General features: G+C 30.5%; 3 protein-coding genes across 5 annotated transcripts; 1 reads left to right on the top strand and 2 right to left on the bottom strand.

Annotated features, from left to right (window-relative positions):
* Nucleotides 1-1,385: 1,385 nt before the first annotated feature.
* Nucleotides 1,386-2,938, bottom strand: MYB93 (myb domain protein 93). The gene is made up of 3 exons (XM_028046777.2): nucleotides 2,742-2,938; nucleotides 2,522-2,651; nucleotides 1,386-2,377 (listed from the first exon to the last, which is right to left on the bottom strand). The coding sequence occupies exons 1-3, from the start codon at nucleotides 2,872-2,874 to the stop codon at nucleotides 1,642-1,644; spliced, it is 999 nt and encodes a 332-aa protein (XP_027902578.1). The 5' UTR covers nucleotides 2,875-2,938; the 3' UTR covers nucleotides 1,386-1,641.
* Nucleotides 2,939-13,694: 10,756 nt separating this feature from the next.
* Nucleotides 13,695-15,316, top strand: LOC114164505 (peptidase). Of its 2 annotated transcripts, none has more exons than XM_085666448.1 (2): nucleotides 13,695-14,506; nucleotides 14,665-15,316. In XM_085666448.1, exons 1-2 carry the CDS (start codon nucleotides 14,262-14,264, stop codon nucleotides 14,702-14,704), a joined length of 285 nt encoding a protein of 94 aa, XP_085522574.1. In that variant the 5' UTR covers nucleotides 13,695-14,261; the 3' UTR covers nucleotides 14,705-15,316. The 2 variants fall into 2 exon arrangements, with proteins under 2 accessions (XP_085522574.1, XP_027905006.1); XM_028049205.2 differs by having other exon boundaries at nucleotides 13,726-14,506; nucleotides 14,685-15,316.
* Nucleotides 15,317-22,193: 6,877 nt separating this feature from the next.
* LOC114164820 (putative mitochondrial adenine nucleotide transporter BTL3) lies at nucleotides 22,194-27,180 on the bottom strand. Of its 2 annotated transcripts, none has more exons than XM_085666068.1 (4): nucleotides 26,667-27,180; nucleotides 26,245-26,548; nucleotides 24,829-25,296; nucleotides 22,194-23,558 (listed from the first exon to the last, which is right to left on the bottom strand). In XM_085666068.1, the coding sequence occupies exons 1-4, from the start codon at nucleotides 27,074-27,076 to the stop codon at nucleotides 23,499-23,501; spliced, it is 1,242 nt and encodes a 413-aa protein (XP_085522194.1). In that variant the 5' UTR covers nucleotides 27,077-27,180; the 3' UTR covers nucleotides 22,194-23,498. The 2 variants fall into 2 exon arrangements, with proteins under 2 accessions (XP_085522194.1, XP_027905394.1); XM_028049593.2 differs by lacking the exon at nucleotides 22,194-23,558 and adding an exon at nucleotides 23,707-24,222 and having other exon boundaries at nucleotides 26,667-27,173.
* Nucleotides 27,181-27,914: the final 734 nt, after the last annotated feature.

Here is a 27,914-nt window from a genome sequence, read left to right as displayed (position 1 = left end):
GAATTAATGTGGTTATTATGAATATGATTGTTCCAACTACCTTGATGACATCATTTTCTTGATTGATGTTGCCACTCGCAAGACAGACATAGCTTCCCAGGCCTTACCAGTATTTTAGTATGCAATAATTGCCTATGTTTGTATATGCATTATCCCCATCAATCAAACAGCATGCTTAGTTTAGACGTTAAAAATCTTATTTAAATTAACATAATTGCAATGACATAAGAATCTTTAAGTGACACACAACGCATGGGGTAGGATTAGGTGGTGAAAATTTTCCCTACACTTAAAAATTAGGAGAGTATGGAGGAGAACAAACCTAACCACATTGTGATTTTCTTTCTTACTTTGACAATCATGCCAAACTTGACCTCAACCAATCGAATTATTCAAGTGCCTTTGACAAGGCATACTCCAAAAAGGTACCATTAGATTAATCACAATGCCACTAGTGCTGCATTGACATGTGTTGTACATCAGTTTCATTGCGAAGACTTTGTAAACTTAGCTATATTTTTTTATTTCTGTTCCTCAAGCCTTACCAGTCAACTTCTTAATGGAAAAGGAATCAAATCTAACTACTCACGATGAAAATACAGGACTTGTTTTAACTTATAAGCAGCCATTTTCCTCTATCGTGGTTTAGGATTTTGCTGCATATTTCAAACACTTCCTAATGTCTCTTAGATAAGCCATCATTAATTTACTCATTAAACTTCAAACAAAACCTCCCACTTGCTCTGTGGAAACTTATAGGGTTCACAAAATAATATTTCAGTGTTTAGATCATCGTTGTAGATCTGCTCAAGGTTTTTTGTTTTCTGGTACTCTTTAGGACCAACACATTTTCTGGTACTCTTTATCTTGTACCTTAGACTGAGGGATGGCTTTGTATAACATCCCATTCCTAATTCGCAACATGTTTTTAATTCATTAGAAAAAAAAAAAAATTAGCTTTTGCTCTAAGCCCTGGGTAGTGATAAAGTTGAGAAGAAAGTAATCAGCGTATAGGTAGCTCTTAAACTGTATTATTCAGTTTTTAGGAAACTAATTTTCTAGAAGTTTATTCATTTTACACACGTTTCTCTCCCACGTACCATTCCTTGATGGTGGACTTCACGAAGCAGAAATCCGGTAAAAGTGCTTGGTGTGTCATGTGTAGTTATTCAAAGTGGACTATATACATAAATCATAGACCAAATTCATGGTTCTTTTCTGCAAGTAAGCTTATTGTCAACTCAGGATCTTCGCGTTTCATGTTCTTCCTACCCTATTTTCTTGAAGAAAAACTTACACATAACATAAACCAAACAGTTCCATTCCATATACACATAACAAATGAAACAAAAAGTAAATAAAAAAAAACACCAGTAAATGCCAAATTTTGTTTGAGCAAAGAAAATATAACTGTTAAAAACGATGCTGTCATACCGACAACCAAACTAGTTCGATGAAACTGTCCCGGAGTTATGTACAAACACATGTATTGATATATAAATACGAATGTATGTAAATGGGCATACATATGTATATGCACGTATATATACTAGAGCATATATATATATATATGGTCTAATTAAGTTACAAGAAGCAAACACGGCATAACACACAATAATTGAACCTCTTCGAAAATAAATACTAAGATAGGTCATGCATGATGGGGTCCTCGAAAAATAGTTCAGGCCAATAAGATTGGGGTCCTCCTCCATAGCTAGAAGTGCTGCTGCTGGCATCTCCGGGATTGTTAGCTGATGTAGCTATTGCATTGGGAGGAATAGAGGGAATAATCCAGGAAGAGTCATGATCAACCGTGTGATCCCCTTGACTTACCATTGCAAAGTTAGTACCTTGACCCATCTCACTATTCAAACATGATTGAGAACTGAAAGAGACTTGTGGGTCTATAAGGTGAGGTAGCACGTTTGGGTGGTGGAGTGGTTGAGAACTAGCAATGCCATGTGAAAATGAGGCAGGAGCATCTGGTTGCAACATCACCGGATTCTCTTTCACATTGGAGATTGAGTTTAACAAAGTGAGAGGTTCCATGTTGTTTGTGGTGGCATTTTGGTCGTAGTGGTTGGGGCTTAAGGAGTTTGAGGATTGGATTAGATAATGAAGGTATTGAAGCTTTGCCAGCTGGACTGCCTCTGCTTGCAACATCATAGCATGTTCATCCAAGGTCTGATGATCCATGAGGTCTGTCATGCTGGCCAAAGCTAGCACATAGGGCAAGCTGGAAACAAGGTCAGTTCTGGGTTGGTGAGTCATTGGATCAAAACCCATCTGAATCAACTTTTTCTTTAAATGAGTATTCCAGAAATTCTTTATCTCATTATCCGTCCTGCCAGGAAGGTGGGTCGCAATTGCTGACCATCTGATAAAATACAAAAAATTATGAACCAAAAAATCAAAAGGAGAAAGTCATAACAGCACAGATAACGAGGAGATAGGCCTGAGTAGGTTAAATTTGCATGGAAAACTGGAGGAAGAAAAAAAAAACTGTGGCAAGGAAACGTACTTGTTTCCAAGAATAGAATGGAGATGAAGAATTGTTTGCTCCTCTTCTTGAGAAAACTTTCCCCTCTTGATATCAGGCCTTAAATAGTTAGTCCACCTTAGCCTACAACTTTTTCCACATCTGTTCAGACCTGCAACAAGAAAGAAAAATGAATGAGGAAACTGACATTAAAATGAGAGAAAAGAACTGGTTTGAGCCATAAAGCTAGAAATTTACGAACCGGCTAGCTTAGGGAGAGCTCTCCAACTTCCATGGCCATGTTTCTCAATGTGCTGAACCAGCTTTTGATCTTCTTCGGGAGTCCAGGGACCTTTCTTAAGGCCATTCTCGTCGCAGCATGGAGATCTTCCCATATTCTGTGCTATACTCAGATTGATCAGAAACTGTTATTATCCTTTACTCCTCGTTACAACCAAATTAAACTGGGGCTGGTGCACACTACTTATATAACCATTATATTCTTATTGCTTCCTTCTCCTCCTTAATTATATCTAATATTAAATAACATTTCACAATCTTTACAACTTTACCCCTCAAGCTAATTAATATGGTGGCCATTTTTAATGTGTTCATATGCAATATCATTATATGAAAATTTATATTGCTAATCAAACAAAATTATAATCAATATAGCTTTTATTATAGTTATTATAAAATTTAAGAAATTTATGATATAATAATGATTAAATGATGATAATTATTTACACTTTTAGAGTATATATGCTATTTTCTCTTGTAAGTAGTCCTTTCCAAGTGGTAGTACTTTTTGTATTTGAATTAATTAAATGGTGTATTAACTAATCTAATGATGTTATTAATTAGTAACAATATACTATTTTTCAAACTTCACTTTACACATACGTTTAGACATGCTAAAGAACTCGATCAATTTCTTCAGATGCAATGGTGTAAAAAATAATTTTTTCCTGTTAATCACTTGAACAATTCATGTTTTCGAAATTGAATAAAATATGATATTGAAACCAAGCAATGAGGACAGTTTGGTAATTATGAAGTAAAGTTGTTTTAGTTTAAATTAAGTGATTATTAATATGGCAATAAAGTGTTCCTAAAAAGACTAGGTTCCAAATTAGATTACGTAACACGTGGCCAATGAATGGTTGTCGGAGGAACCCCTCCCATGCACGCAAAGAGGAGGCTGCTCCCTCTTTCGTCATCGTTTGCATGGCACCCATAGACTCACGTCCTCTCTTCTTGGATTTCATGCCCCTTAAACAAATCATTAACTCAACAACAATACCATGAAAAAGAAATAAAAATATCCCAATAATATATATTACTATAAATCCAACTCTGTATACCCTACATAATATGTATGCCTACGACTAGTTCTATACGCAGACATTAAAAAGTTATTTTATTTTATATAACTTATCGTTTTTTTAAATTGATGATTGAATCCTCCTTCCCGTAATAAATACGGGTGGTGTGCGCTCTCTTTTTCTCAACATTATTATATAGTTTAAATCAAATTTAATGATTTATATTTATAATTTTCTTTTTCACAATAAAAGATGTTTTCAACTTTATATATATTTATATAGTAACCAAAATACTATATAAATAACCCCCACAAAGTTATTATGTGGATGATTTCTATTTTACTCTTTATTTTTTAAGATATTTAATTTATTAATTAACTAATAAACAATATTTTACGTTCATATAAAATCGTATAAGTTGTTCTCGTGTTAATCAGCACTACACATAATATGTGCGGCCATATATTTATTAGGACAACCCTTGTTCAACTTATTTAGGTTGAGGATTGAGTTCACATATAGGTTGAGGATAAAACCATATAAATAAATTTATGAGGACAAGATACACTCGCAATAATCCTAATTAAGAAAAATAAAATAAAATCCTTGGGGGCCAACTACTTTCCCACAATACAATATTATGGAGATTTCTAATCGTATAGCATTTAATAAAATTAACATTGAATTGAAAAATCTAACTTATCTACAATTCAAAATTAATTTTTCCTTTTAAGTTTTTTACTTATATATTTCATAATAGACAAGTTTGTATATTTTATTGGCAATTTTTAATTTGGTCACTGAACAGTTTATTTTCTATTCGATAATTGAATTTGTTTTTATTTTTAAATTTGGCTAGGTTAAGTATTATTAGTCTACATTAAGTATTCTCCTTTCTTCAAGACAATAATCGTTCTTACAGAAAATTAAAGCTTCACAATTGTATCAAAACTAACTGGATTAAATTAAAAAAAAAAAACTATTTCTAATAGAGAAGTACTATGAAATATATAAGATCGATATTAATTTCTTGATTAGTTTAATCCTCTTTATTATAATTATAATGTAATCATCAACATTGAGCAGACACTCAAAGGTACACCAAACCACATATGCATGTGTATCTAGGTCAAATGGAGACGTAAAATATAGGCACATGATTCATAATTTATCCGAATATCTAAACAGGTAAACAAAAAAATCTACGGAAGTTGTTGAAAATAGTTATAGCTACATGGATAGATTATGGATATATAAAGTATATGAGTGAAAGCCTGGAGGTTAAAAAGTCCGGACAAATCAAAGGTACCAGTAATAGCTGAATGCCTGAAAAGGACACAAAGGATGTGACTCCTTTGACTCAGAGGGTGGTGCAGTTGGAGACGTGAAGGAGAATCTGCTGCAGCAGACACCCAAGTCCACCCCAATTTTTTTTTTTTTTTTAACCCTTAAAACATTCTTTGCACGGTTGAGAAACCTTCAATGGCGTTTGTTGGAGATTTGTCCCCATGCACCTTGTTCTGATGCACATTTTCTTGGTCATGGCGGCATCTTCCATTTTAAACCCAATACAAAGTAAAAGGTTATCGCTTAGTACACACTAGTGTTTTGAAACTTGGCTAAATCTGCAAAATCAAATATACATTTGAATCACCCAAATCTAACGATGCTTCTACAATGATACGCATTTACCTATGATTTTGGAGCAGTGGCTTAATGTAATTGGTTCCTTATTTAAATTCAAAACAGGCCCATTTTTAATTTAGTTTAATTGCGAAAAATATAAGTTCATGACACTGACTAGAATCCAGAATTTAATTTAATAATTTATTAAAGAAACTTTTTCAACCTTTAAAAAACATGTTTTTTATTTTTTTTATTTTAAAGTTTAGAGATCAACAAAAAGCATTGATTATATTTGATGGAAAATATAAAAATTAAAAATAAATTTTCCATATATGTGTCTGTCAACTGGTGAACCATGTTGCTTCACAGATAAGCCATTCATTTTCAAACCTAAAATCTATTCGATTTAATTATTAAGTGTCGACGTCTATATGAAGAACAAAGGAGTTAGTTAGAGAGACAATTTTTTTGTTCTTTAACACATTTTTCTTCTCAGTTTCTTGTTCATGTGTCGCAAACCTAGCTCGTTGTCTTTAAGCTTGCAATTTTAGTAAACGAATCATACACACAAAGACATTGATCTCTGAGACAAAGGATCTTGTCGACGAGAATAGAATTAAGGGACCAGTGATGTAAGATGAACTTTATAGTTTGATTATAATATCATCCTTTATTTCAGTGTCAGCTAAACAACTGATTTGCTTGCTGCAATGGGTTTCCAACCAATACCTCCATAAAACGTTAAAAACAAGTTCGAGGCCACCCACTTAGCTTCTACTTCCACATTTCCTACGAACTTCTGTGTCTTTGTCCCCTACAAAGGCCATTCTCGACTGGCTTGAAGGACACTCTTCCAACTGAATCATCGCAATCTCTTTGCTTCTAATGCCTTGCAAAGGCTACGGTTGGTTAAGTTGGTCAGAGACACCTTCCAAAGGTACTATAATCAATGCAAAAATATGCTGAAAAAGACATACACCATTCAATTATACCAAAAATATATGCACCAAACCTAACATATATATGTAAAGGCTGAAATTTAATTAGGGTTCTTAAGTATTAATCAGTGTATGAGTAATTAAGTTAGGACGAGCAATGAAGAAAACAGAAGGGGGGCATTGACAAATTTGGATCTACCTTAGTAACTTGTGTAACGCTTCATTGATGATCACCTACTTATCACCTAGAGAAAAATTTATCTCATCATGCTTTGTTCTGAGGGACACTAACCAAGGTCTTGCCAAATTTAGTCAAGCTAACACCTTTCCAAATTGACTAAAAACCCTTTTCAAGAAAGGTTTTGTTTGATGGACAATCTAATGCCAATCTTGCCTGGAGAGAGAAAGAAATGAAAGTGATGAAAGATGTGAAAAATGTTGGTAAATGTCACTCTTCAAGAAATCAAAATCACCATTTATATATATGTAGCAAAATGCTAGATGATACTTCCAATGCTAAATGAAATCTAAATAAAATTTAGTGAGAGATTAAATATTATGGGTGATATTGAATCGGAAAGAGGCAACTCAAAATATTTTACTATGTATTAACATGTATTGGTATGCTCAAATGGTAAAGTGGTCATATGAGATTTTGATGAGCTAGTATGCACATGACGAGAGAAGCAAAGCAAGTAGAGGGCAACAACAACTACACAGGCATTGAGAAGTAAAAACAAAAGAAATAGCTTACATAATTAATCTACAAAAAGGTTATACAAAAACTTAAGAACCCCAACAAAGGTAACTTGATTAAGTTGGTTCGCTTTGTCTGCTCAGGATTAGTTTATATCAATTTAACTAATTACTTTTACCAGTTTAATGATGTTAAAGTCTAGCCATATCTTTATGTAATCTAATAAAATGGGACACAAATGTTAATAGGCTAAGTTTAACACCATAAATTTAAAAGTTTAGACCTTAGAGCACTTGACTACATAATTAACTCATCCTTTGGTGTATCCCACCACTTTCTTTATTTTCTTGTAAGTGTTATTTACCAGCAGAATACATGAAAGTTATTACTCAATAAAATGTCAAACCTTACAATTGTAAGATGCGTCATCTTGATCGGTTTTATTCTTCTTGATAAAGAGTTATCTGTTTTATTCTTGTTGATAAACTTCGTTTCATTAATAGGAGAAGGGTCCTTAGATGGTACTGATTAATAATCATTAATATGCCGTGAATTTTACAAAAAATAACATGTAATGACTAAAATAACGACGAGACGGCAAACTAAAAATAAAATTTGCAACAAATAAAGTTTGGAGTCGTCACCATAGTTTATCCTGGAAAATTACGAAAAAGTCAAAAAGATAAGACAATATCTGCAAAAAGATGGTTACGCATGGGAAAGGTATTAGCATCCTTACGCGTCCATCTTAAGACGGTACCTTTAATTAAACGTGCAAAAGGATGTGGTTTTTTCAAAATGTTTATTTTCTCCAAAAATAAGAAAACACCGTTAAAAAAGAAACAAAAAAAAAATTATTATTTTTGGGTCTGACAATGATGTAGTTCGTTTTTACCTATTTTCATTCAAAATGAGGAATCAGAAACCACTACTTAGAGCTGTCAAAATGGGTTAGAACCCGTGAGCCAACCCGGCTCACCACGGGTTCGGGCCGGGTTGGGTTGGAATTTGTTTACCTGGCTCATTTAGAATCCGGCTCATCCGGGTTGAACCCGTGGTGAGCCGGATTGGCTCACCAACCCACAGATAGAAGGGTCACACAAGTGTTTTTTTTTTATTAAGTTGAGCTTTATATTTGGGTCATGTTAAGTTGTTTTTTTATCCAACACATAAATCATTTGTATTTTTTTATTTTGGTTTGTATTTGGATTGTATAAAAGTTTATTTAGACTTTAATTATAATTACAATTTAGTTTTGACTGAAAAAAAATAAAAAAAAAATAATATTTTTTTTAATTAAGTGAACTTGTGAGCCAACCCATTTAACCCGTCAACCCGTGGTGGGTCGGACCGGGTTCAAATTTTTTTGGCTCGCTAAAAAGTGAGTCGGGTTGGATTGACTCACTAAATCATCAACTCGTGGTGGGTCGAGCTGGGTCGGACCGGGTTACCCGTTTTGATAGCTCTACCACTACTACATAACAAACTGTAATATTAAATGAATCTTGATCTAACCATCATAATTGCAATTTTACTTTATTTAGAAGACAAAAATGCTCATAAGTGATATACAACTTTAATTAATAATTTATTTGATACATACCTATAAAAGGTTAAAAACTACTTAAATAATAAAATAACTATATTTTAATATTACTAAAAATTAAAATATAATTAAACTTAAAAAAAAAAAAATTTGAAGGAGTGACAAAAGATACTATGAAGAAATGAAAAAAAATTTCACATGAAATTGCAATATTTTCACCATTGAAGAATTTGAAAAAGACTATAAATTTCAAAGAGATTTTTGTTTTGAAAAAAGTTAAAGACGACACCTTTCAAACGTTTTAAGCTTCCACTGAGAGACTCTTCAAGTGTCAGAGAGATATGTTTGTCTTTTATTCTAGTAGAGGCCTTCAACATTCCAAAGTGTTTATTGTGTTAGAGATATTATTTAGAAATTCTAAAGGACACTTTTGTCTTTATAAAATCTGTTATATAATTTTATATTATTTTAATTAACAAAATTAATTATTCAGTTTTCAATTTAAAAATGGTAAAATAAAAAAATCATTAATTATACCTTAATTAGTGCCTTCAAAATACTGGTTAAAATTCTCCATAGGTAGAGATGGACCTTAGGTGGTCTTTGAGGGAGCCACGGCCCCCTCCCAATTTTTTTTAATACATTCTTTATTAAAATTTATAATATATTTGTTTTTTAAAAGAAAATTCATTTAATTATAGATAAAATTTAATTAATTATTAAATTTGAAAAAGATAATAATATTTATTATCATCCTTTTATTTACTCTCTTACTATTAATTAATAATTTTTTAACTAAACTGTTAATATCATATTCAATAAAAAATTAATTTAAATTTAAAAAATCTTATTAATCATCTTTGACAAGAATATGGAGTACATTTTACTTAAGTAGAAAGATTTTTTTTATCAAACAAGATTGTGAAATAAAAATGAAGATAATTTTTTTGCACACAATACAAATATACATTGAATAAAATATAACTAAAATTTTTAGTTTTAGCTTAATTATTGATGGATTCAATAATTCAAAAATACAAAAAAAAAAACTATTAGACATGTAAGATTTCTTCTATAGTTATAATTGTATTAAGGGTTAAATATGTTTTTTATCCCTTAACTTTTAGTGAAAATTGAAATTAGTGCATCTTCTTCAAAACTTTGGTCTAATCTAGTCTTCGAACGTTAGAAATGCGTGGATTTAATTATTTTAACCAAATTTTGTTAAGTTTATTTGACGTTTCGAATGCGTTTTAGGATAATATTGGAGTTAGCATTGAAGCGAAAATGTGTTAAACAGTGTAAACAACTCAAATATTATTATCATGAAATGTGCTTCAAACGTCATATAAATTTAATAAAATTTAGTTAAAAGGACTAAATTAACGCATTTTTAAAGATGGAGAACTAAATTGGTCAAAAATTTTGAAGATAGACTAATTTCAAATTTCATTGAAATATGAGGGACAAAAATATATTTAAACCTTTAATCCTTTCATTAAATTAATTAATTAATTATTCATTTTTATTGTATTAGTGATAATGATAAGATGTGTAAATTTTAAATATATTATTTTAGCTTCCAAAATTCCAAAGTTAATGGTCAATATCAGCACTCTTTATTGGAGTATTTATCATGTTGCATTTATCCAACTTTTTTTAAAGTTTTTATTATATTGTTCTTTTACATTAAAAAATCTCTTTATCCATTCAAGTGGTTTTCATGTCCAAATTTTGTGATAATAACAATGTCATTCATGTTAAATGTATCATTCATTTCTTTCTCCCTTTAATTCTTTAACTAGTGGAAGATTCTTTTTACCATTAATATACACATAAATGTTTAAAGTTCTTGTTAACCAATGCGCTAAAAACACCAGTTAAAAATAATTAATAAACATTAAATTTTATAAAAAATTATAGTTAAAGTTAAAATAATAAAATAATAAAATAATTTTAAGATAATTGTAATATAATAAAAAAAACTATATTAAAAATTTGAATTAACGTTTTATTCATCCCTCAATTTAACTTCCTATTTTATTTTTAATTACATAATAAAATCATAACATTTTAGATTAATAAAAATAAATATGTTGTAGAAATATTTTCACAAACATACCATTAATTTGGTTAAATAAAATTATTTAATAATTTTTATTTTATTTAATATGATATTGCATAAGTTATTTTTATTATAAAAAATATTGTATAGAATTCTAAATTTAATTTGAATCTTATTATACTATATTCTTTTTAATCGAAACAATGTTATAATATTCATATTTTTAATATAATTTTATTTTGTTACATTACAACTACGTTAGTATTATTTTAATTTTTTTATGTATGCATCAAATAAATTATTAGTTGCATTTGTATAATAGTTATGAATATTTTTAATCAGAACTCATTTAATTTTACATTTAATTATAAATTATGAACTATATGCTTATTATTTATACCTTAACCAATACTCTTATAACACGGATTAACTTTCTTAGAGTACTGATTAGCATTTTCGTTACTTAAAATATTACTACAAACATAATTTACACAAAGTTAGCTTTACGTAATATTTTTTTAGACCTTTTACTGTTTATAATTTGGGCCTTAAAAGCCCATTTTTCTTCTTTCTGTTTTTTCTGTTTTACCCGCTTTTTATTAAACTCATGGTGTTTTCCTTTCTGCATGCGTGAAAAACATACAAAATAATCAGTTTTCGTTGACAGTGTTCATCATTTTCTTACTCTGTTTTTTCGTTCCTTTTCTTTTTTTTTCAGGAAAACGCAATAAGACCCAAGTGTAACAAATAGTCATTAATTATAACTTACCACATTCTTGAGGCCTTATATAGCTTTTATTTTCAGTTAGTGGATTTTGATAACTTGGCCTTCGATTATGAAACCTTCTGGGTGTCAAACAAAATTTCTCCTATAAAATCATTAATAATAAAAAAAAAAAACTAGACAATCTTTAATGAACTTGATTATTGACCAATTTAAAATCTTTGGTAGATTTCTTATCAAAATATTACATATAAACATAATTTTTATGAGAAAGTACGCTCTTCTAATAAAGAGGTCATTAATGGAGAGAAAACTTTTTGGAAGAGATAATAAGTGCTTCAAACAAGGAGAGGTACCACAAAAAATCCTTAAAAGAAATATGACAAAGGAAAATGGGGAACAAAAAATAAAAATAACCTATAAAGAAAGGATGACTGAAGAAGCTTGAAAAAGAGACAAGAAAATATAATTGCAAAAATTATAAATTCTTTACTTTTAAATATGAAAGAAACGTAGACTAAATTAACTATTTAGTGGTTAAACTACTTCATAAACCTAACTACTCTAGGGAGTTGTAATTTTCTTCATCATTATTATAATTACCTACTAAAGATGGTTTGTCACCCTTTTTGTTGGGTTAATTAATTTTTCTTCCTTACTCTTATTGGGAGGTTTCTCAAATCTCTCTTCTAATCCAAGTGTTCTTTTATCTTATCTATAAAACTTTAATTCTAATGAATTTTGAATTTTGTGAGATTTAGAATCTAATGAGAATTTGATATTTTATTTATAGGATCTTATATTTGGAAATTTTCTTTAATTAACAAGTAAACATTACATTTATCCTTAGTTCATGGAAGGTGTCATGTTTGCCATCTTTCTTCCATTCGAACATTATACTTTTTTTTTTCATTAATTTGCTCCTTTACCATCGGTTCTTGGAATCAGTTAGTACATTGAAGAAGTTTATGGCATATGAACAACACAAGTTAGAGACCATGGTGATTATAAATATCAGTGTCCCTGCTTTCTGTTGAAACTTGAGCCATACAAAAACAACTTACCTTATTCACGGTCTTTAATCCCTGTAATTTGTGTACGGATAAAATAGTTAAAATTTAAATTATAATCAAGATTATGAAAATTTATAGTTGTAGATTGTAGGATCGTAATATGAATAGTAAGTTTTATTTTTTACTATGAAAATATAATAATAATAAAAATAAAATCAATTCTTTTATTAATATTTAGGTATTGAATGTGATTTTTGAATTTTACGAGGAGATATATAAGATAAATTGGTGTCCGTTTTGAAGCTCTTAATTTCATATTTAATTGAATTTGGACGAATAGATGATCGTGCACCTAACCAAATGCAAGTTGGGTAAGGAGAAGAGATAAAAGTTATAATTGCCTTGATAGGTTTTATTTAAGTTACGCTAAGTTTTAATTGGATGGTGTTAAGGTTAATACATTTAATAAGGTAAGAAAAGTTTTCATTAACAATAAATTTTAATGTAACAAAAATTGTTAGACACTACCAATAATCAATTTAGATTGCAAAATCCTTGATATCTGATGTTTAGTAATCAATTTTTTTTTTATAGATAAAATCTTGATAAGCTAAAATTTATAAATCAATTTAGAAATTAATTATAAACTTTTATTATCAATTTACAAAATAAAAAATTATTGATTAATAAAACAAACATAAGACAAAAAATTATAATTAATTACTAAATTGGTCACTAATTAATTAAAAATTAATTCCTTTGATGCAAGAATCTAGGTAGCTACCCTATACTTATCAATCTTCTCTGGTAGCTAAAATATTGATAACTAAATTTTAGAAATTAATTTAAAGACCAATTATAATTTTAAATTCATAATAATAACTATTTTAGTAATAAAAATTTATTATTTTATAAATTGATATATAAATGATTTATTATAATTAATAATATCACTAAATTGTTAACGAAATATTTTTATTAATTTTGCTGTGATATCCACTTAAGTATTACGTTTAAAAAATATTACGTATGTACAGTACTAAGATTTTATGATTTTAAAATTTAAATATAGACTTTAACCGGTATTCATTTCAACCTGCCGCAACACCATGGAAATAGAATCTATTATCCATGTTTTATGAATTTTTTTTCAATTTTGATTTTAACTACGTTACTTACGGGTGAACACTAGAGAAATGAAAATAAAAGTAAGAATTATTGTTTCCTCATATATCAGCAAGTTCTTATTATTGTTTTTATGTCTTCCAGCGGGACTCATTAAAGGGTGGTAAGAGAATCAATGAAGCTGAGATGAATAAGGAAGAAAACGAAAGATGCTTGCAGAGGCACGTGCACGGATAAATGGTGGAGTCATTGCGCAAAACATTGACCAAAGGAGGAAGGAAGAAGAACATGTTTGATATCCAAGGAGAATAATTTTGCTATTTACTCCTAGAAAATCGACAGATTCCGACGATGTCTATTTTTCAACTTTTGTTTTGAATGATTCCTTTCCAAAAAAATTGTTTCATTTGAAGTAAACAGCGAGTTTTGTGATGAAATGTGTCCCAGAAAGTGTAAGCATGAAGAAGACGAAAGTGCAAGCATGAGCGAAAGCAACGTGGACATTAAAGAGAGCACTCAAGAGTAGGGGGAGCGTTGGGGTAGCATTTAAAGCTCATACGCCTAACAAAGTTTCACCACATTCACCATTGTGTAGTGGTGAGTGAGGACTATGGACCCATTATTCAACATCATCACATCACAAACTTCAAAATTTTAATCCCAACTCTCTCCCACACCCTCTCTCAAAAACTCATATTGCGTTCCCAGAACCTGCACCACATCATGCCAAACGACGCCGTTCTCAGAACCTGCCTTCTCTGGCTGGCGGCGGTTATTTTAGCGGTTGGCATATTCACCCACTCCTTCAAGAAGATGATGGTGACCTACGTCTTCGGAGTTCTTGGGATTGCGGCGGTTCTTCTTCCCGATTGGGATTACTTCAACCGTGATTTCTCTCGTTGGACTTACCCTGTAACTGCTGAGGAAAGGGCCAATTCTCCACATGCCCAAGGATCTGGATTTCTAAGGTGCCCCCTTTTTCTCTTGTTTATCTTTGGATTTCGATTACCCAAATTCTATCTATAAAACAATTGCTTCACTTCTGATAGGTTAATTAGTAGTGCTATTTATGGTCATAGGATTGGAATAGATGAATGTTGACGTTGATTGAGTAATTTGTGATTAGAAATGTGTTGGCTGATACAGGTTTGCTCATTCTCCTCTAAGGGTGATTGTTTATAGTGTGGTTTATGGATGTGCTATGTACAAATGGTGGGAGTATGTATCAAGTTAATCATTAACAACTTTGTTTAGCAGAAGCAACTGCTGATTCTTCTGAAACCCGATTTTAGATGTAAGTTTTACCCTTTCGTTGATTTAATTTTTTCGGTTTTGGTGGAATCCAGAAACAGCGTCAGTGATTGTCCAAGAGATTCTTCGTTTTTATGCTAAAAATAGAAAATCGAAAGGAATTAATTTGTAATTTTAAAGAAGACAAGGTTTTGGTTGTTATTTTGTCGTTTGTGAAACATTTTCGAGTCACAATTAAACCATGAAGACGCACTGTACTGAAATGGAGGCAAAGTGCGATCGATTTTGATATGGATGGGAACAAAGGCTTCTTCCACTACGCATGTGTCTGTCAACTTCTATTATGGACACTTGACTTATGCAATCAAGTTAACTGTGTGCTTTAAATTCGACAAGATGTCATGATAGCAAACTATGATCACTATATGTTTTCCTAAACTTTCATTATTATATATCTTTAATTTAAACTTAAATAAGATTCATGTATGACATTATTTTTAAAAATTACTTAATAATTATGTTCTTTATATTAGATATGTATAAATTTACACTTTGTATCCAATGATATGGCGAATCTTCTCAAACTAAGAGAGGAGTGAATTGGTATTTAAAAATTTAGTTTTATTTGATTTTTTCAAAACTTGTTTCTAAAAGAAAACTTGTTAACACAAGGTGATTGGATGTTCAAGTGTTGGATTATTTATACCATAACAAAATAAGGTAAAGAAAAGATAGAACACGCAAACACAAGAATTTTTATATTGGTTCAATTCTTTGAAATCTACATTCAGTTTACCCTAACAAATTTAATTAGAGATTTTTTTTCACTATGTCTCAAAAATTACAATATTAACTAAACACCAAGTCAATCTTAACGACACAAAATAGTTGACAAACCTATCAAGAAAAAATTCTTTTGCAAGGCTACACACTTGCAGTAACACAATCACAAACTCAATGATTTTCAAATAACATATATGAAATTTAACAACAATAACTAGATTGAATACACATGTTCAATTAGATCTCACACCAACTTACTAAGCCAAGATCCATTTGATTCACTCTAATCTTGGATTTTGAGAAAATCCAGTTGTTTCCTTCACTATGCTCCAAGAAACCTTTCACACAAAGACACGTACATACAAGGACACACATAAACACATATATACATTTTGTCATACACTTGAATTAAAACAAAAAAATCATTTAAACACAATTAAATAATTTAAACATATAAACAACACATACACTTAGACAAATTACAAGAAAATCACTCAAATAATGACATTAGGTGATATTTTTGCTTGAACAATAATAGTTTTAATGAGCAAAGGTATCAAACAAAAGTATACTGGAGTGAATGAAACAATACATAAGAAAATCTACTTCCACTTGAGCGAGGGTATCAAACGATGCTCTCCCTCAAGCGACTCAGATGAAGCCTTCATTTGAGTGAGTTTGACTCATTGAGTGAGGGTATTACAAAAAGCACTCACTAGAGTGACTTAGATGATACATTCATTTAATGACTTAAATGAAGTCTTTTTATGCCAATTAGAAATGTCAAAATGGATTCCAACCCGTGAACCCAACCTGGCTCACCGCGGGTTTGAACCAGGTTCAGTTGAGAAAATTTCATTTTTTTTAAAGTGGGTTGAACTGAACCCGACTCACTTAACTCATGGGTTAAACGGGTTGGAACCAGGTTGAAGGTGGATTGACCCGCAACCCATAATCAACAACACCATTATTTTTTTTTTACAATTTTTAATTTTTTTATTATAATTATTTACTATTTTGAATTATATAAGTTCACAATTTGATACTTTTAAATAGAAGCATGTTGCTCAATAATATTTGAATAGTTTGAATGTTAATTTATTTATTTGTCAAGTTATATATGTTGATACTTTAATTTTTACCTACTATCTTTATAATAATATTTCAAAAATTAGGTGAACACATTGAATCTACTATTATAAAAAATAAATTAAGTCAATTCACTTTCATTGCAATAAATATAAAAAATTAAATTGAAAAAAAAGACATTCGTAAGTGAGTCAATCCACTAACCCACTAACTCGTGAGGGGTCGAGTCAGGTTTCAAAATTTTTGGCTCACCGAAATGTGAATCAGGTTGAACTGGCCCATTTTTAGCTCAACCAGTGGTGAGCCAACCCATGTGAGTTGTATTAGCTCACTTTGACACTCCTAATGCCAATGCATAAATGCTTAAAAGTAACTATCTCCCTACACACGAAATATACTCTCATCCCAAGTCATAATACTTCATTTCAAAACTATAAATGATTGTATCTAAATCTTAAGACCAAATACAAATTAGAGGACCAAATTTAGACAAAAAGAAGATACTTCAGTTCTACAGGTTATATAAAAGGTTATAGACTTAGCATGATCACGAGGAAGTCAAACATACGCACAATTTACATCACTCAGCCTCTTGTGTTACTAGGTTGGTTACATACATAAAATAGTATTACATAGAGTTAGGATCTGACTCACAAAAATTAAACAAAACTCAAAACCTCACAATGCTCAAGAAAAATGGAGAAATAAAAACCTTAACATTCATAAAGCATTAATCACATACTTGTACAAATGATGAACGCTACTATGACGAAGGGATCGTCATCAATAAAGGGTGATGGCGACGAAAACGCAATCTCCTTTTTCTTATAAACCACAACCATACATTATTCCTTAAACCCTCAATGAATAAAACAAATGAGATCTCCAAAGCTCACTCAACAGCCGACACTAACGATGGGCAAGGGTGTCGACACTAAACAACCTCTAACACACAAACCTTATTTAGTATTGGGTTTTTTTAAAACCAATTGATATCGGGAACTGGAGTATGGGAAATTGCACATTTGGAAAGATCAATTTGGGGTCAAATTGAGCTTGGAAATGACCAATGTGAGAAAAATAATCATTCTCTTCGTGAAATAGGTAACAAAATACTTCATACATTCTCTAAATCTCAAAATTTTATTTTAATTTTTTCACTCAATTACCAACAACAAGAATCTATCGATAATAACTATTACAACCTTATCAACAAATATTACATACCATCGATCAAGCAAATGTCAATATTCATCATTAATTTATCTCGATAATCGCATATTTTCAACGAATTTTGATCTCTATTAAATTCAATATTATAATGATTGTCAATGATTCAATAACATTCTTTAAAACTATAGGAAAATCTTTATAACCATAAATTAAGAACATGACGATGGAAATTAATGATTTTATGATTCTAACCGAATCCCTTAAATTCATGAAGTTTGAGTTTTAATTGATTTAGGATGTGAAGGACAGTAACCTTCTAATAGTATATTAACCTAGAAAGGTATATTTTTTATTATACAACGGATTAATATTATTTCTATGCACATTGCATTTATGTGACCGCAGTGAGCGTTATTAGTGGTTGTCAAATTGATTGTTATACTTTTAAAACACATTTAAAGCATTTAATGAGGAGTTTTAAATACAGAGGGAGATACTACACGTTCGTTAGAAACAACTTTCTCGTTAGAACAGTGCTTACCATATTTTTCAGTTGTTACAAACCTCTAATTTTTAAACTGAGAAATCTTATTCTACTTGTTAAAATAATAAATTTTATTATATACAATAGTTAAATTAAAATTAAAATATAAAACTCTCATTTACTTACATTGCAAATGTGCTAAATCACTTAAATACCAAATCCTAAATTCTTTAGGTCAACATTTCGGAGCCACGTGGCATTTCGTTCATTGCTGACAGCTTTCTCCAATTCATCCTCACCCCACAAACCATAAGCCGATAGTGTCCGTTTCAAAAAGTAAGATACTTTTCTAAATTTAATTTATCTATTTTATAGTATTAATTACTTTCATTAAAGTATCCTTAATTATTTTTTAATAAATGTTGTAGCAAACGGAATAAATTTATTCTATCCATTGGGATATCTTCATTGCAGAAATCCTACATAGATTAAGAATTTAAAACTTCAATATTATAAAATATCTCACTAAAGTATAATGACATGATATAAAATCTAAAATTTTATACCAAGTAAAAACTTAGATCATAACAATAAAAACATTTTTTCTATTTTAAAAATACATATTTTTATTAAAAACTAAATAAATTATTAATTAAAGTGAGTTTTAAAATCTAAAATGTTGATATTAAATAAAAACTTAGATCATAACAATAAAAACATATTTTTCTATTTTAAAAATATATTTTTACTAATAACTAAATAAAACATAAAGTGTGAGTTTTGTATTGGAATAAAAGTTATAAAGTCTTAAAAGTGATATCATAAGTTAAACTTAAAAAAGATAAATTAATATTAAAAAAAATCCTTTTAATGGAAATGATCTTAGAAAGATCGAAGAGAATGAATAACTAATAGTAATTGTTTAGGTGAAAAGAGTAGGTTTCAATAAATGGTTAATAATTTTAATGTTATTAACCGAATCATCTAACTTATTAGTATGTGGAAATAAGTTAAAAGTGACTTATATTTAAGAATGAATGTACTTTTACTTTTATAGGATAAGCAACCAAATTACTAAACTTTTAGCGAAATTTGCGACTATGAACCATTCTCTGTCATAATTAAGGACAATATTTTTTATCACTAAAATTAAAAAAATAATTTTTATTACTAAAATTAAAAATAAAATTGGTATAAGATTACTAATATCAATTATTAGAATCGAACACTTGTTTACTTAAGAGTATAACTAATAATTAGAGTAATAATCAAAGTACAACTATGTTTACTTAAGAGTATAACGGTCTAAGCATCACGATTTGACTGTGACTCGATTCCCTTGACCTCTGCCATGAGACAATTGATGTTACCTACAATATACATACATATATATATATATATATATATATATATATATATATATATATAATATTTTATTTTTCATTTTATCAGACAACTTATTTATAGGTCCACATTTATTATTTTGCTATTATATTAATTCATGTTTTCAAGGAAAATCGTAGAAGAAATAATATAAAGAATAAGGTTTTATATTTTCGGATTTTAATTCAAAATGAGGTTGTAACATTAATTACTTTAAATAATATAATTTGTAGAAATAACCATGTGACAGATATTGAAAAGGACAAGTGTAATTACCGATAACCTCATAAATAATGGACAAGTTATATGCATGCACTACTTTTCTTTATCTTCCGGAAAACTATATCACTTTATCTGTGCTAACGAACGAAACTAAATCAGCAATTGGAAATAAAATTTCTTACCACATCAGTAGTTCAATTAAGATAAGAAGTAATGATTATTAAATTGGATGTAAATATAAACCTGAATCCACATCTCTACATGAAAGAAAAGAAGAACATAATTTGGTAATAAGAGGAATACTACACACAATAGATATTCGGATTTTCTTGATATTCTCGTAAAAGAATGCCACACCTATAATAATAAATGAGTTTTTTTTAACCTCATTTTAATTATCTATTTATTATTTATTTATATTTATCTTCAATTGTCTATTGGATTTCATTTATTCCATATCTTATTTTCAATATTTATTATTTTATTTACTTATGGTAAATAAATATGATGAAAAAATAATTTTTTATTATTGTGTAATAAAAAAAATTATAAATACAAATTTTATTATTATAGTTGAAGGTGTAATCTTGATATTTAAATGAGTAAATATTACTCAAAATTATATGTTATTGGATTCTTTTATTAATTACGGGAAAATTCATTTATTCCAACTAAGCTAGTACAAAATTAATCTAAATATTTATAAAAAATATAAAGTAAAGTTTGTGAATTTAAAAAAGGATATTTATATCTTAGTTTAATGTGGTATGATTTTACATTATATTTTTATCTCACTTCTTATTTTACTATGTATATAAAAAACAAAATTCGAAAATCTAAATTTCGATAGATAGAACCAAATGTTCAAAAATCTTTCTCAGTGGTCATGAGAGTCGTATTCTCATAAATAAGTTGGCAGAGAAATATCTTTAATGATTCAATAACATTTCAAGGGATAAATATTTCAACTTTTATTTTGTCGCGTTCCCAAACACACCAGTTATTCTAAAAGGACCAATCGTGATCAAATTTTACATGTTCCTACTATACACATCAATCCCCTTAATATTTACCCATCAACCATATAAATTTATTAGTAATATCACTAAAAATGGAAATAGTAAATAAATAAAATTCACTCTCTTCTAAATATTAGGAATACATAAATTGTAAGATAAAGTGTAAAAATTGTAAGATAAATTATATCTTTCTTTTTGTCAAGATTTACATGTGAAAAATAAAAGTGACCTCACACCCACACAGACCTTGCATTCAATGGTTGTAGAAACAAAAATATTAGGAAAACATAAAATGCATGAATTTTACTAGGAAAACTAATGCATATCGATTGAGATCCAAATAATTTCTAATTATCCCACTGCCTTATCTTAAATCTGCTTACTCAATGGTAAACCTATATGTAATTGAGCATGAGTAAACGTTTTGATGATTTTGTTAAAATTATTATAAATATCTGAAAAAAAATATTTTTCCTTTCCTACTCTTTTATATTTGCTCCCCTAATTTTGCTCTTCTTAATTCTTTATTTTTACTTTAAAAAAGTTGTTTGATTAAAACTCGAATATTTTTTACTTAGGATCTAACAGCGCTAATACTAATACTAACATCCATTGATCCTTCTTTAACATGCGTGACCATCATCCCATAATATGTTCATTAGTTGCATCATAGAATTCAAATATATTACTACGATATTCTGAATTGTGTATAACAGTGGAATCTCCAATGATTTGGTACATTGTGTTAGAAATAATAATAAAATAATAATAATAATAATAAAACATAAATATAGATAAAAAAATATTGATTAGACTTAACAATTTTTATAACAAAGAATAACAATACAAGATAAAAAAGATAAAAATGTACGAAGAAAGAAATAGAAATATCTTGAGTTGAAATTCACACAACTCTGTTCTTATAAAGATAATGCCGTGACAAAACAAAAATAAAATTATATACGCTTTTCTTTCAAGATACAACAATATGTCAGATCGATCAAGTGAACAAAAAATCTCTAAACCTTATTTACACTGATATCTTAAAAGATAATATAAAACATAAGACTTATGTGTTTATTGTATATTGATTCCATGCAAATAGATAATATATATGAGTAAAAGAGGGTGATTAGAGTATAATAGTAATTCATAATAAAATTAAAAACATTTAATCCATATATAATATTTACCTATAAAATTAATAATCCATCAAAATATTATTTTTTAAATTATATATATTAAATATTTCTAACACATTGTTCCCAAAACATCCCACATAGCTCGTCCCTTCACTACGAACACCACTATTTTGTCTGAATTCAAAAAATTGTCCTTCATAACCCCCACTAAGTAAATTAATCATCTTAGCTATAGCACCCCAACTTGTTTTACTCCAACGTGATGAACATATAACCTTTGTCCCATTCAGCCTTCTTATTAAAAAAGCTCACCATAGATTATAATCTCTGTAGCATTCAGCCTTCTTATTAAGAATGATCACCATAGATTCTTGATCTACAATATCGTCCCAATCCCTTTTCTAACTTGTTAGATCTTCATTAGCATCTCAGCAACTACACACCAATTTGTTATTTTCCTGGGAGAATAGGAGAAAACCCTAACCTACACTGGACTCCTTAACTCCAATTTATGTACCCGTGGGGGTTGTTGATGATCCTAAGCATCCCGAATCAAGGCATGTTGTATTACCTCAATCTTTTGCGATTGGTTTCGTGCACCTCATGTGAGTTTTCAGAGATCTCGGGAATAACAACTCTTGTCCCTTTGGTTAGGAGTTTGTGTCTTTGCTAAGTTGGACAAATTATAGTTAACTGGGTCGAACTCCACACCAAATCTGGAAAGTGTTGGTTCCAGAGAGTCAATAGCCCAAGCCAATACAGAGCACGATGAGGCTCCTGAATGATTGCTCAAGAGATTGGATCCAGGTCCAATCCCAAAAAGGTACACAACCCTCAAGCACAATAAGACTACTAAAGGATAACTCCAGAGTCAGATCTATTTGTCATACTTAAGAGGGCACACAACCCTCGAGCGTAGAGTTTGATGAGGCTATCGAGGAATCACTCTAATGGCTAAATCTAGGTCTGATCTCCATGCTGGTATAAGTCCCGAGCACAAAGTCTAACAAAGCCAGAAACATATTGTTCAAAAAGTTTGGTCCAAATCTGATGATCTCTAGGAGAGTAGACAACTCTCAAATCTCGAGTGCAGTGTACAATAAGACTATGAACACACAGGATGACGAGAATACTTGATGATTGTTCAAAGGATTGGATCCAAATCTGATCCCAAGGAGTGTACACTCTCTATAAAGCTCTTTAGCCCATCTTGATAAACTAGAAATGAATCATATCTATGACGTGCCTCAACCACACAATGAAGATTGCGAAGCCATAGATCTTCGACTCGAGGGGTGTAATAATTGGAGTTCGAAAATACGTTTGTTAGGTGCTCCTCTCTAAATAAAGAAAGACAAATATCTAAATTCTAAGCACCTCCTCTCCTGAACATTGCAGTGCATTTTGATGGCCGCTAACTGGCTAAAAACCACCACATCAGCATTGTTGAGCTTTCTTGATGGGAGCGTATACCCTGCAATCAATCTCACATGTGAAGAAGTTTCACAATGGTCCGCGCAAAGAAGTAAGAGATTTCTTTTCTCCTAAATTAACCGAACATTTTTTCTGTGATAAAAAACCCAAAATCACGTGCACTCACATGTACATGATCTAGTAAGGTGTAATGCAAGCAAAGCACAAGAATAATTGATAAGCAAAGTTTCAGTTTACAACCTAAAGTAAATGGACTTTGCTTGTGCACTCCTTGATAAGGATAAAGAATTTGTGCCTGATTGAAAAAAACTAACAAAATTGTGTAAACCTAATGAGAATACGAGTCAATATCTGGGAGTGACTAGATAAATATATTTTCACTTTGTCGAGCTGTAGCCTGGGTATGTTGACTGAAGATTCAATCCAAAAATTCTATTGGTAATACACATGGTAAGGGTACAGTGATCGGTCCTACGGGATGGTAGACCTGAACTTTGCTTTCACCCTCAAAAGCAGACATCAAATTCGATTGCCAATTAAAATTTATCGTTACCATTCTGTAACTATTTTAGCTGCTCGCCGTGATCATGCTACAGCTTCTTATCATTTTATATATCTGAGAGTCTATTCGTTGTCTACTCCACTTTCAGAACAATCTTCATGAACTCATAGACAAAGAAACTTATTGAAGCTGAAGGAAGTACCTGATAATAGGAAATTAAAATATGAAATTTATTCAAAATCGTATGATCCATTAAAAACAACCTTAAGCAGTACGGGAATAAAAAGGGAAAAAATGGCAAAAGAGTCGTTTTAATTTACTAACTATATAAAAATAATTAAAAGAAATCTATTAAATATACAAATTTAACAAAGGAAAGAAATCTTAAAGCAACATCGATTTTTCTGTTACGGTCTCTTCTATCTTGGTCAGTTTTCATTATGATTCCTAATCTAAACCTGCACAATAAACAGATAAAATTGTTTGTTTTTGTGTTATATAAAACGTACACTGTGGAGTGTTACAGGGGCAAATACAAATGGTCAAAACATTTTACAAGCAGTTGTGATCACATGGTACAATGAAAAATGGAATTTAGATTATGTGAGGAAACAGAAATATCACCCTCTGTGTCCCGTAATCTAGATCAGTACATTAGAAACCTAGAGCAGTTCTAATTTAGTGAATCATTAATATGAATGGATCGACAACCAGCCAGAGGACAATTCTCCTGATTCCTAGGGAGAGAAATCCACTAAGTCCAATAAAATAGTAATTAGTGCATGCCAAGAGGTTGTGAATTTAATACCTGCAATAAGCTGGGAACAAGTCCTGCATAGAGAGCTGGAATGCCTCCCTGTTCAACTATTTTGACAAATGTTGCAAAAGAACTTAATTTAGTAGCCTGAACTTGCAATTGAAGTCGCCTCCTCACCACTTCAAATGGGTACGTAGCAGCTTCTGCACATGCACCAGCAATAGCCCCATTCAACAATGTTCTTACTGGACCCAACTCAAGCTGATCAAATGCACTCAATTCCTGACCCTCTTTATGCATATTCTGAATTCTCTTCTTTCCTTCCGGTGAATGCAGATAAGCTGATTTGAGTATATCATATACACCATAAAAAACTGCACCAGACGGAGCCATACTTATAATTGATGGTACTAAACCCTTGTAAAGAGAAAAGAATCCTTCGGTTCGAATCATGTATTGGAAAGCACCAATTACACCACCCAAAGCTTCTCCACCAGGTGCAACCAACTTGGTTCGGATCTGTAAAAAACCCCGTAGTATTTTTTCAAAGTGAATACACAGAAAAATAGCTTAATGGTAATGGTTTAGTTTTCATTAACTACAAAACCTAATTACCTTTAATATACGATTCAGGTACTCATTCATACTGATTGCCAAATACATACAGACTAATTTACCACATGTTGCACCATTTTCCTAAAAGTCCTAATTATAAAATTACTTGGAAGAAGACATGAGATTAATTTCGGCTTCTAACATGACCTTGTATTTGCGATAGTACCCATCGTTCTATCTATCACTCTATTTAAATTATACCAAAATTATATGTCCCTGCCATGACTTGGGAGCTAATTGGATAGGATCCGTGTCGAAAAGAAAACTCCTTATGCTGGTTAAACTCCTACTTTTAATTTAACTTCACGGATAACAGAAAAATATTCCGGCACACAGCTAGCTAGACAGGAAGAAAAGAAAAAATGAGGCTTTACTGAATGACTAAGATTAACTGATGGTGGGGGGCTGGTGCTGGGGATCAACGGTTACATCAGCATAACGATAAATTACTAACAGGATTATTTTTCTCTTCCATATAATTCATTCGTAATGATGCCATATCCAGTCCAAATGTTTCCTTAACCAAATAAAATGAAAAAGGAAACTTAAGAGCTTAAAATATTTGGCTGAAGACAGACAATTGTTAAACAAGATAACAGGAAGGTTGCTATTCAGTACTAAAATTGGAAAAGATAAACAGGTAAACACCACAATATTAATTGTAGTTGTTGAAACTTACTGATAGAGGTTGAGCACATGAAAAACTAATAATTCAAAGATTTCTCAATCATTACTAATGCATAAATTTTGTAGCTGTATGTGCTTTACTTTTCACATGTATGCAATTTTATTCAGTTGGGGGATGCAACAGAGAAAACGAACTACGAAATCATAATTCAAAATGCTACATACAGTGTCTAGTGGAAGGCAAATAATGGTAGCAGTAATCCCAGCAGCAGCACCAGCAATAAACCTCTCAAAATTAGTAGTTTCCTCGTTCCCAGAAAACCTCAGCAACTGCTTTCTATAAGTATCGTAGGCACAAAAATTAACCGCTTTGAATGGAGCTGTTCGCAGAATATTTACAAGGTTCCCTTTCCAAAAGCCTCTCAACCCTTGAGAAGCTGCAATTTTGCTAATGAGCTCGAATATATTCCTCTTCTCACCACGAACTATGTATTCCAACTTCAGTCTTTCAAGTGGAGCAACACAAGTTCTTATAAAACAAAACAAAAAGAAAAGATAAATGTCACATAAACATTAATTATTATACAAAAAACTTTTCTTTTTCTTTTCATATGGAAAATAACGTGAATCGGTGAAATTAAATATACCTAGACACCATAGCGGCAATAGCACCAGCCCAGAGATGCTTGGTGGTGTTGACGGCATTGCCTCCTCGCACCTTAACCTTTCTTTGCCGAACAACACCGTTGGAGGCGGTGTCCTGGTTGGACACGTGTTCGCCATTTGGCAGTTTGGGTTCGGTGACGAGCTTTGCAGTCGGCAAGCTCACTGACAAAAAGCAGCCGGCCGGAACCCTCCTCCGTTGGCGGTGAGTGTTGGATTGGGAAGAAGCGGCGGCGTGAATCTTGAAGGAAACGGAACGAAGAAAGGAATCGGGAACTTTGGGCTCGAGAAACAACCCTCCGGTGAAGGAACCAAAATCAGAAATTGAAGTGAAGAAATTAAGGGGAGAATGTGTATTTTGTTGCTGGCAGAGATCCCCTGCCTGCATTGTCATTCTCAGAAAGAAGGGTGTGTGCCCTTTCTTACATCGTGATTTGCTTATTTATCAGAGATCTCAAATTAGTCACTCACACAGAAAGATAGAGTGAATAATTTCTCCTTTCAGTCACCAAAACAAATAACAATTATTTTACCTCTTTTCTTCTTCTTTTTTACTGAGTTTCAGATACCACTATATAAGAGTTACCTCTTCCCCTGTAACATTATCCCTTTATCAGTTTATCTCTCCACTTTTTTCTCTTGTGTATGTTTTAAAAAGATCATCGAACATATTTCTGTATCAATTAATTAAAAATATTCATCATACGATAATACTAACTCTTTTAATCATTGTTTTATATAAACAAAAACTAAAGCATAACATTACTCGCGAATATATCAATGGTTCTTTTGAATAAACAATTAAGACAAATTTAAAACATATAAATAAAAATAAACTTTTTTAAGATAAAATCTTTTAATTTATATAATAAATTGATTTTAGCTTATACATAAATTCGTTTTAGTTGAAATGTTTACATTTTTATCCATATTATTGTGGAAAAATTTATATAAAATTTTTTGGTATATTCTGAATATTTTTTATCACCAGTTTTTGGAAAGGGGTGTTTTCATTACCTCCAAAAAGAATTACTATTTTTAATATAAATAATATATTTTTATAGTGTATGATAAAGTTAATAATTTGTTTTATTAAATAGTTTAATTGATATAAAAATGTTCGTTACGTATATAGAAGTAATTTATTTTAAAAGCTTTTGAGTTATAGATTATAGATTATTGTAATAAAATTTATTTTTTAATTTATTTAATTTTTGCTAATAATTATTATT

The sequence above is a fragment of the Vigna unguiculata genome, chromosome 9, assembly GCF_037176805.1.
Source record: "Vigna unguiculata cultivar grain cowpea cultivar isolate G323 ecotype 2 chromosome 9, ASM3717680v1, whole genome shotgun sequence".
In the NCBI taxonomy this organism is placed as follows: Eukaryota; Viridiplantae; Streptophyta; class Magnoliopsida; order Fabales; family Fabaceae; genus Vigna; species Vigna unguiculata.
The sequence above is the reverse complement of the archived record's forward strand: the minus strand, read 5'-3'. Positions and strand labels throughout refer to the sequence as shown.

Bases quoted from the DNA above. Each gene is read 5' to 3' on its own strand.
- LOC114164505 (XM_028049205.2), top strand. From the start codon at position 14,262: ATGCCAAACGACGCCGTTCTCAGAACCTGCCTTCTCTGGCTGGCGGCG. The intron at 14,507-14,684 runs GTGCCCCCTTTT...TGGCTGATACAG, and splicing joins CAAGGATCTGGATTTCTAAG to GTTTGCTCATTCTCCTCTAA.
- LOC114164820 (XM_028049593.2), bottom strand. From the start codon at position 27,076: ATGACAATGCAGGCAGGGGATCTCTGCCAGCAACAAAATACACATTCT. The intron at 26,549-26,666 runs GTATATTTAATT...TTGTTTTATAAG, and splicing joins ATTGCCGCTATGGTGTCTAG to AACTTGTGTTGCTCCACTTG. The intron at 24,223-24,828 runs GTATTAAATTCA...TCCTATTATCAG, and splicing joins TTGTTCCCAGCTTATTGCAG to GTACTTCCTTCAGCTTCAAT.
- MYB93 (XM_028046777.2), bottom strand. From the start codon at position 2,874: ATGGGAAGATCTCCATGCTGCGACGAGAATGGCCTTAAGAAAGGTCCC. The intron at 2,652-2,741 runs GTTCGTAAATTT...TTCTTGTTGCAG, and splicing joins AGCTCTCCCTAAGCTAGCCG to GTCTGAACAGATGTGGAAAA. The intron at 2,378-2,521 runs GTACGTTTCCTT...GTATTTTATCAG, and splicing joins CATTCTATTCTTGGAAACAA to ATGGTCAGCAATTGCGACCC.